General features: G+C 44.0%; 1 protein-coding gene across 1 annotated transcript in view; it reads right to left on the reverse strand.

Annotated features, from left to right (window-relative positions):
• Window positions 1-1,222: 1,222 nt before the first annotated feature.
• Window positions 1,223-10,831, reverse strand: part of LOC107271609 (inactive tyrosine-protein kinase 7) — a 21,305-nt gene continuing 11,696 nt past the window's right edge. The window contains exons 3-7 of the mRNA XM_015747812.2: window positions 7,255-7,378; window positions 6,375-6,808; window positions 5,987-6,283; window positions 5,315-5,881; window positions 1,223-5,201 (exon numbers count right to left, since the gene is read on the reverse strand). Coding sequence (XP_015603298.1) covers window positions 3,697-5,201; window positions 5,315-5,881; window positions 5,987-6,283; window positions 6,375-6,808; window positions 7,255-7,378 — 2,927 coding nt within the window. The 3' untranslated portion in view covers window positions 1,223-3,696. The remainder of the gene's footprint in view (window positions 5,202-5,314; window positions 5,882-5,986; window positions 6,284-6,374; window positions 6,809-7,254; window positions 7,379-10,831) is intronic.

Genomic DNA, 10,831 nt, shown 5'->3' on the forward strand with positions numbered 1-10,831 from the left:
CGGAGTCCGGGCGCTGCCTTCGTCGCTTCCCCCACTCTCCCCCACTCACCAAGTCCTGCGTGACGAAGTTGCGCGCACACAATTTTGGGTAACTTCCAGTGTACTTCTAAATATGCTTGACCTGAATTTCCGATTTCTGAATGTTAATATTTTACTTTATTGATTTCATTAATTATTTCAATGTTACGAACACTTAATTTATTAATATTTCAATTTGAATGTAATTTATTTTCAATATTCTACATTTTCAATTCAAAATTTATCTACTCCGTATATTCTGCCAGATTTTGATTTAGCCTCAGTTTTATATTTTGAATAAATTTTTAAAGTAAATCAAGATCCAATAATATTTAGTAAAAATTGAGGTGCTACACGGGTGTCAAGTTGGCACTTTCTTAAAAATGTCTTAAAAATATTTCAACAGTAAGCTTTTTCAATAATTCTTGAAAAGTTCTATATTTACCGGTCTCGTTCTAAGAGTTGCTTTGGGAACCAGCGGTGAGTAACGGAGAACCTCTGCCCGCCAAGCTACACGTTCGTGTTCACGTTTAGCTCGGCTACGACGGGATTCGCATTGTCGACGTAGGCGATCATCACAAAATCCTACTTCCAGACTCGCCGCTACGGTTTAGCGCCATGATTGGTATCGCTTACGTCTTACGTTATTTTCTGTGTGAATGGCTCAACTAGTATAACCAAATGTCGTTACCTATTCTGTACAGTAGGATCGAGGAGATTATGGATAAATTATATGATAGCCTAATAGTCGTTTATTTTTTCACGTTATTTTTATTAATGAATCCGTAGCACGATCATACCATTCCAGAAATCCGTAAGTATCGTTTATAGTTAAAAAAGTACAAATATTTACAAAATACCGCTTAAAATAAATGTGGGGAGGGCATCAGTGCTGCTCCTTGGGTCACGGGGTGTGTATGGGGGTTGATGATCATGATCTTGATTTTATTACCTTGTTAGTTTCCTCTATTCAGGCGAACACAGGACACGAGCATTGTCAAAGTGAATTATATTTTCAGCTCTATGTCTCCCATGTCGCTCTTGACTAGACAGAGACAATTGAGGAACGATAATGCACGACTGATGGCTATGTTCACTCATTTGTCACAAATGTAATATCAATGCAAGCAAAAAAACGAAAAATGATTTTTCGAAGACCAAGGAAAACGAAAAAAAAATAAAAACCAAGAGCACAAAACGAACGTGTGGTGCGTATCGATTAGCAATTTTTATGATTTCACGTCTCGCAAATTATTAATGTCACAATATACTGTTTGCGATTGGCAGTGTTCGTATTCTTACGTTATCGTTACTCCTAATAATTATATATACTTCGATATTTCTATCTATATTCCGTATTGTATAGTGTACTATGATTCTGGTGAGCCATGTCATTATTCAGTAAGTACTTCGATAAATACAGTTTAATACTTATGAATACGACGTATGGAATAGGTTCATATAGCAGCTCTTACGTATAACAAGCAGCTTTAGTCTGAATCGATCGCATAAACGACTTATCCATAGAAATTAAACGCACGTTGTAAAATCCGTTTAATAAAAAATTGTAAGAAAAAAAAGAAAAAAAAAAAGAAACAGTACAAAAATTTTATCGCAACAATGCGAACCTCCAACCTGTCTTTCGTTTATCAATACTTCCTTACATTTTGTACCTTGGAATAATCTGGCTTTGTGCTCGGATCCTAGTCCTGTCTTAGATCTGTCCACGTTACGAGTCACGTATCTCTTTCCGTCGCACGTAAAAACGTCATAATTCTAACACACGCTCCTCGACGTATGCACTTAAAAAAACCGCATCTGGACCGCCATAAAATTGCATACAGTGCAGAAGCACAGGAATCTACAGTAAAAATTTTCAAAGTGTCCCGTCGCCTACAGTTGTTTAATAATAGAAAAAAGTGAGGAAAAAAAAACTGAATGTGGATGAAGCCTCGTGTCACTTTGAAAATTTTCTGTCGGCCAACAAGCACTTAGAAGCGCCTTGGGCTGCGATATAAGCCGTTATATACACTTAGTAGCCTCTAGTAAGGCCATGCGATTAATTATCGTTTCGTAATTAGGCGAGTCCCTCAATGAGAATGGACATATACGAATATTTTCACTTCCCGTTTACCTAGTGGAAAATAATATTAAATAACGTCGGACACATTTCTATATTCGTTGTATAACCTCGTTTAAGGGCGCGTCAACGCTGTTCAATTTTATAGCGATTAAACATATTACATGTAACAATCACCGATCCACGAGCACGTGTTTCCTGCTAATATTTAATTTAACAATATCAGCTGTCAGTGCAATAACGTGATACTAATTTTCGTTAAATAATTTAGATTATTAAATCAGTCGTTTATCTCGCATCTGGAGTCCCTCAGACGTTACTCTAGCGCAGGCTCGTTTACCTCAATTTTTCGTTCTTTGATCAAATATTCAAATGCCACAAAATCGGACAACCATGACGCTGATCGAGTACCTTATTCACTACGGACTCGCATGTAAAAATATGTCCTATTAATTTTTCCACATTTGACACGCAATTTTCTATTTAACCTTTGTTCTCGTACACACACCCAATAAGGAAAAGCTGGCTTTCCTTTTTTGTATCTTATCGTTAGAATAATCACGAATTTGTCCCACATTAGAATACCTTATATAAACCTGCTGGAAGCACGGGACTTCTCGTGTACAATTATTCTCGAGATGAATTTTTTAATAACAATTACAAGGGTGGCGATGCTTTTTTTCCTCAGGTACGAAAATTCCGGCCGAAGAAAGTAAAATCAAAAATCAAGGCAAACAGGTCAGAAGAGACGGACGAATCTCCGCGAACAACGCGAATACTACCTTAAAGGGTGCTACCATGACAATCCTTATCGGTATTTACAAAGCTGCTTTTTATCAGCGAAAGCGAAACGTTATAGCGAAAAATGTCTAATTGTAACTTTGAATCGTCACTCATAGAGCTCACGTTAATCAAACAGACGGAGATTAAGCTTTTCTCTGATACTTGATATGGCTGTGATACTTTCTTAATTAGCATTGTAACACACTGATAGTGCTAAGAGGTCACGATCACTTTTCTATTAATGAAAAATCATGTGAAACCCTTAGACGCGATTTCAAATGTTTCCGTTCGTTACACTCGATTACGTATCGTTTATGTTTTTTCTTCAATTGTTTGTCTTCCTGGTTAGCCTTCATCCTGCGGTATCATGTTCACGTGTACGCGGCAGATTACTTTCTCGTTAATACTTTCTTACTCTCTTACTTTCTCTCTCTCTCTCTCTCTCTCTCTCTCTCTATTTCTTTTCTCATAGAATCATCATTCACCGCATTCCATACCTCTAATAATTTTATATCACTTAATTAACTCGACAGTCACGCATATCTTGACTGGAGCCAAGAGTCTTAATCGTCATTCTCTATATCGGAAATAAATATTATCATATCCTTAAAGTTCTAACGGACGCGACAAAATACTATTAACGCGACATATTATAAAAGAGGCTACAGGATCTTGTTTTTAAATAATTATCCAAATGATTTAATGAGCTCGCGTTTTGTACCGTCGTTGAATTTTCGCGAGAAATCAGCAATGGAGCCTCGGGCAATAGTCGCGCGCCATCAGTACTCGAATGGAGAATGTCATGGATAGAAATCCTATAGAGAGCTGTCCACGACGATTTCACCTATTTTCGAGACCACCTCGTCGAAGGTGGGTCTCTCCCTGGGATCCTTGGCCCAGCAGGAAACTTGAAGTTCCTGGAGTGCAGGCGGTGCGGCCTTGTGCGCTTTCCAAACGAGGCTCTGGGTCTTCAACTGAGCTAGTACAGAATCGTCGTTGAGTTTATTGAACGGTAGTTCGCCCTGGTAGAAGATCTCCCATACCAAACAGGAGAACGAGTACACGTCGCTCTTGGTGGAATATTCGTCCTCGTAGACGGCCTCGTACGGTAGCCATCGTAGGGGTATGACCTGATTGCGATGCTTCGTATACTCCTGCTGATAAGGTTCCTTTGTCATGCACGGTAGCGATACCTTAATGGTAAGATTGCTGGCTATCAGACAATTTCTGGCAGCTATGTCCTTATGAACCATCCTGTTGTCAGCCAAGTGCTTTAGTCCCTTGGCAGTCTGATTGGACAGCGAGAGAATTTGAGCTACTGATAGCTGGGGCGCTCTTTGCTTTGATCCGTGAGTCGGACTGGAGTTACCATCCTTCCTAGAGGCGATGAGGAATTGCTTTAGATCACCCCAATCGGTATACTCCAAGATCATGTAATTAGGTTCCTCGTCTCTGCAAAGGCCTATGAGCTTTGCGACGTTCTCATGATCTAGCTTATGAAATAGATCCAGATGTCGCTTAAATTCCTGAAGAGTATTCTCGTCTTTTGTGTTCGTCAGGCTCTTGACCATCACCACGGCCTCCTTCTCACCTTCGACCTGATACTTCGAGGAGTACACGTCTCCAAATTCTCCACGACCAAGAGGTTTCAGTTCCTTAAGATTGGCACGCGATACCGCTATCTTGTCGTAATTTGACTTTGACTTCTTGGACTGATTGCTGCTCTGACTCTGAGCTGTATCCGCACCGTCGCTTTTATGCGAGTCTCTGTTTTCTTTCTTCCTGCTAGAGTTTGACTTCTGGCTGGTCTCCTTGAGCTCAGTTTGCTCCTCCTGGACCTCACCGTTCTCGAGCTTCTCTTCGGCTTGTTCCTGCAGGTACTGCTGCTTCCTTCGACGACGACGGTATCTACAGTACAACATCAGACCCACCACGAGGACTTTATATGCTGCCGCAGCGCTCAGAGTAATGATAACGGTCTTGGTCATCATAGAACCGTCATCCCCGTTCTCCAAGTCTTGACCTGATCTGTATCCGTCACCGAGTTTAACATTCAGCTGTACCTCTTCTCTCTTGAGACCTCCGCTATTACCAGCCGTACAGCCGTATTTTCCTTCGTCGCCAAGATACACTTCCTTTATATAGAGACTGCCATTCGGCAGAACCTCGAATCTCGGGCTATTCAAATTATTCATCCGGGAGTCCTTATCCCACTGAATCGTCGGCTTGGGGTCGCCCTCGGCAGCACAGTGTAACATTACAGGATATCCTTCTATAGATTCCGTGGGATCTTCAGGTTTAATCGTGAATTTAGGCGCAACTGTAACAAAGGAACAAAAGAAATTCTCTATAATTTATCATCCAAGAATATAATTGCACGCGCCGACAGTAAAATTGATGTACGCTCTATTGTTCCAACTATTATCTACTTACTGACTACATCGATACTGATCGTATGATTGATAGTTCCTTGGGAATTGGAAGCAATGCAAGTGTAACGACCCTTGTCCTCCTCGAGTACCCCGTTGAAATGAAGCGTCCCATTGATGTCCTGAACATGTTTTGGAAACTCTTCCCCACTACCCTCCTTGATCCACTTGACCATAGGATGCGTAGAACCCTGAGCCTTGCAAGAGACTCTCACAGTGGATCCAAGCTCAAGCTTCTTGTTGACAGGCGGTGGTGAGAATTTAAGTTTCTCCTTGACAGTCAGAATAGCAGGATCGGAAAGTATCGGTGGAAATCCTTTAGTCTCTATCTCGCACATGTAGGAGCCTTTATCGGCAAGATCGGCACTCTTGAAATGCAACGTTACATTTCCATGAAGATCGTTTATGCGGTGTCTGGTGGGACCGCCGGTTTCCTTCAGCGGTTCCCCGTCCTTTAACCACCTGACGTGCGTTACAGGCGCATCCATTCCGGAATACGAGCAAGTCATTGACACAAGCTCACCTTCCATAATGGCCATGGATTCCGGCGAAGACAACAGACTCGGAGCAGCTGAAAATAAAATAAAGTACCATAAAGCCAAACCGATCAAAAACCATAAAGCACGAATTTTCATTAGTCAAAGTACACTGTCAATATTATTATTAATCTGCTTACTCGATATTATAACCTGTACACCCATCTCAGTTTCCCCGGCTAAATTTTCAGCAATACACGTGTAATTTCCATCGTCCTCGCCGATCCTAGCGTTGGCTATTATCAGAGTGTTATCCTGAACTCTGACCGGACCCGAATCGCTTATTATGTGTCCGGCAGGATCCCTCCAGTATACCTTAGGTGCAGGAAGTCCCGAGGGTTCTAAACAGCTCACCTGAAGTTCCTGATCCTCACCGACAATGGCTATCTGATTCGACAGAGCCGGTTCGAAGGAAGCCACGCTCAGGTTCCGTAAATCTGACCGAGAACAAAAATTCAAATTAAATTCATATCCCAGCGTCTCTGCCAAATCCGTCAATGCCAAGTCATCCCGTACGTCTGTACGTACAAGCAATTTGCAGTTCAGCCGAATAAATCTGCACAGTATCGCCGCGCAATCCGTGACAAGAGTAGAATCCCTGGTCCCTGTGTTCGGCAGCCTGAAGGACCAGGGTCCCATTGTCGAAGATGATCCTCTCTTCGTCGGATTCCAGGGGTCCTATGTCCTTGAAGAACCACTGGACAGCATCGGCGTCCTCGTATTCGCAGTGAAAGATGGCTGGCTCGCCGCGTTTCGCGATAACGTTTTGAGGAATGACCTTGATAAGGGCAGTCTCGTTACCGGATATAATCAGCGGAAAACTCTCGGCAATCGACGAAGATCCTGCCTCGTTTCTCGCTAGGCAACTGTAGACCCCATTGTCTTCCGGAGTCGCCCTGTGAATGTACAGCTTCTTTTTCTTCACCTCGACCCTGTCGCTCTTGGTGACGCTCTCCTTGTTCCTGAAGATCAAAAATTAAATCATCAAGTACACGCCAAAATTCCTTCTGCTAATCGCAGTAAAGTGCCTGACCGAAGAATAGAAAAATAATTCACGTGCATGGTGAAGCCACGAAAAAAAAAAAAAAATTGACAGTTCCAAATATTCCGAAAACACGTCACCGGTACGTCCTACTTCCGGTCTACGTGTAAAATCACTTTCGAGTCGTCCGGGCAGCTTCATGAATTTTTCAGAGTCTCAAGGATGAAGCGTAAGGTAAATTCGAAGAAATAATTCAAGGCCTTCGCTGCATAATTCAGAACAGATGATTTGACCTACTAAAAGCTCAGCTTCTAGGGTACTATGACCACAGTGACGTAATTGAATACGGTGCGTCACTTATGACTGTTATTAATACACGGCTGTTCGTATCGAAGATTAAAAGAAACAGCCAACGATAAGACTCACTTGAACCACTCGTAACGCATTTCGCCAGAGCCGTCAACGTGACAGCGAAGTTCGACCTCGGCGCCCGATCGGACGTGCGACGGACTTTTTGGCAATTGCAGCTGTACCCTGGCCTCGCTGATCCCTGAAACAAAATATATATACAACGTGAGAGCGAGGGTGGGACGATCAGGTAACGCATAAAATTGTTTAGTCAAGTCTGAAAGGACGAGCTTAGAGCCTGAGGATTTAGAGGATTTAGATCCGAAAATATTCGATCATGGATCTCCTTTGTCCGGAGGAACCGATCGCAGCCAGTTTTCAGGTTAGCCGGTCGGTCGCAGCTCCTCGTCTCCGAGTGTCTTGTTAAATAATTCCGGAGGCAGTCTTCGCCGGAACGGCGACTGACAGGAGAAAAAAGGAAAGCACCGAGTAGATACCAGGCTAAAGCGAATAGAGTGGATGGTGGAAAAAAAAGGATGCGAACAAGAAAGAGGCAGAGGTAGACAATGACGGCGAACAATGGCAGCGGAGGAATTGAATCGGGAACGCAGGAAAGAAAGGAAGAGACGTTGAAGTTACCCGAGGAGAAGTAAATCGATTTGGCCTTGGCTTTACCAGGGTCAAACGCGGCTATAACCCGCGTCCTGTGGACTCGGCCGAAATCTTCACCAGGAGCGACTGATGGAAAATCGAAAAGTACCGTCTATTTTAGGCTACCGGAAGTAAAAGTGCAAAACGGAAGTCCGGATTGACATCGGGCAATAAAGTAAGTGGTCAAAGTTTTAATTAAGCGCTTTCACCCTCCCCGAACTCGTAGGAGGAGGGGGGCGGGTGGCTAGATAGGGGTAGGTAGGAAGCGGAAAGAGACGGTGCGAACCTTCTTCAAAGGACGGGGGGTATAGCCGTAGATGGGCGACTGTCGAGAGAGGAAAAAAAAGACACGGAGGAACAGGGAGAAGGATAAAGATTCCAAAGTTAAAGGACATCCGAAGCCATTAAAAACCATTAATCTGAAGAAGTTATCCGGTACGTTAAATGATATCGAAGGGATCGGTAACCGGCGTGGTGGGACGACAATACCGTGAATAAAGAGTGACAAAGCCTAAGTCGGGGGTGGGCCCCCCGGGTGCTCGTAATCGGGGAACTCACTTTGCGTCTGAGGTCTGAAGGCCTCCACGAGGATTTTGCCCGGCCACTCGAGCCGCTTTTCTCTACCGGCTCTACTCGGAAAGCCGTGTTTAAACGCACAAACGAAGCGAGAGATCAAAGGGACCGCCGGCCGCGCATAGAGAGAGCAACGTTTGTTATTATCATCCCCCGTGAGATTAACTTTCGTGTAAACACCCCACCAGGACCGGGTGCCTGCGCACCATGTCACCCCATGGAAACTAACTTTTTAAATCTTTTTTACTCTTCCTCTCCTATCTCTCTCTTTCTTCCAGCTCTGCTACCTTTCATCGCACACGTAGGTATGCACACGCAGGAATACCGACTGCAGCGGCGGATCCGATATTCATTGAAGCGACGAGAGGATACGCTTCGAGTAATCCACATATCAGTAACAGTAGATACACTGTAGTGGCATAAGTGACGTAATCCAATTTGCAAATTTTTAGGTGGCTGATAAGAATAAAATAAATATACAGCGGCGTGGCGATGTGTGTGAAGTTAGCCTATCAGCTTCCAGCGGATCGCAAATAAATCAGTTCCTTTCGCATGCAACCGAGTTCTACGTAGAGCTCTAAATCTCGTCAAAATCTCTAAAATACGATGATCTTTGAAAAAAATGTTTTGCTACGGGAATTTAGTTAATTTTTTTAATCGTGTTTTTTTTTGGGTAAAATCGCGAAAAATATTACTAGAATGTCTCATTTATTTGTGATCTGCTGAAAGTTGATCCGACAACTTCATACGCATGGCGTAGCGCAGGTCCTGAAGGGACGAGAACGGGTTCTAAAACGGAAACCAAAAGCCGGTAGCGATGTAAACTCAGAGACGAGGTCTGCCAAGGCGGGCTAGTTATGCTAGACAAACAGAGAAAGAGAAGAAGAGAGGAGAGGGAAAGAGAGGAGAAAAAAGGAGAAGGGGCAAGAACTTGAAAGAGGACCGATGAAATGAAACGCGACGACGGGGTGGTCCGCCGGGTAGAGGACGGGGCCTTTACCATCACGACAGATACGACGGCCACGAGGGCCCGTCTATGAGGCTACTAGTAGGAGACCCCGCGAGAGGCTACGACGACTCCGGCCTAGACTATTTATCCTAGGCGAGCAAACAAACCGTGGTTTTCTCTCGAAAACGGCCCGCGGCTTTGACTGCCTGAATTATTAGTGGGTTATATACTGCAGTACCCCGATTATTCCTTTCTCATTGTGTTTCTCGCGATTCACGAGCAACTGCAACCATACTAAACAATTCCCCGAAACAATACTCCCGAGCCCAACCACTCGAGTAATAATAGGGAATATGCCAGTTCGTCCGTACCTTCCATGACAATGACTATATGCGATATTCCTGATTATCTGGTATACAGTGGGTCTATATAGAACAGATGAATTTCGATATTCCACCCTAAATCACTTGTAATTAGAGAGCCGACGATTCTCGTTACGAAATGATGTTCGCGTGGCGTCGACTGATACCGAGAATCTAGGGGAATCGAGGTGGCAGACGACGCAACCCAAATACGTATGCATAATGTCGGAAGGATTTCAATTGGAGGGAAGGGCGACACGGAGATGTCTCCGAAACGTGGGTTATGCAAATGTTTTGTTTTGTTTCTCTTCCTTGCCTCCTCGCACCCAGCCCAGGAAAAATAGAAATTTGATGCGAGCGATGCTCGTGGAATTAAACGGGACAGGGCGCGGGGAACGCGTGTGCGCGGATATAAGGATTGCGTTAACGACAGAAGAGCCAATGGGACGTCGGGTTCCAGGGGAAAAGAGAGATGCAGGGTGCCGTACGGGGGTCGCATCGTTGCCATGGGAATGGAAGTAAGGGGAGGTGGAGCTCGGTCGATGCAAACGCACCATAAAGTTTTATGGGCTCTCCAGACTGTACCTATCCGCCCCTGTCTGCCTGCCAGTCCTGACTGCCTACGTTCCCTGCCTTGCCTGCCTGCCTGCCTGCCTATCTTACTGGTAAACTCACTCACTCGCTAGCTCCTTTCCGTAAACGTAAAACTCGCAGGATTCCCGAAAGACGTAACGCAGGAGTCAACAACCCGAAAATTTCCACGGAACTCGTAGTCCCCCCCCCCAAAAGACAATCAGTGACAAAAGTTTTCGAGCATATATTTCACAACTTTGTCACGTTGAGTCGCAAAAAAAAATATATGTTTGATAAATGAAAAAAAAAATTGCAAATATACGACCACAGCCTATGCAACAATTTTTTTCTCTCTTTTCATGTGAAACTTGTCGCGTCATTGATACATCCGGTTTGGCATGGGTAAAGGTTGATCACGTAGCTATTGAGAGGGTCTTCGGGGGAGGGGGGGGAGGATCTTAAGGGCTTGGAGGGTTCTGAGTTTAATAAGGGTAGCCTATATCGTGGTAGTTCCTCTTCCTTTTCTCTTTTCTTTTTCCCTCTTTAG

Source organism: Cephus cinctus, unplaced genomic scaffold (genome assembly GCF_000341935.2).
Source record: "Cephus cinctus unplaced genomic scaffold, Ccin1 Ccin1_scaffold0997, whole genome shotgun sequence".
Taxonomy (NCBI): Eukaryota; Metazoa; Arthropoda; class Insecta; order Hymenoptera; family Cephidae; genus Cephus; species Cephus cinctus.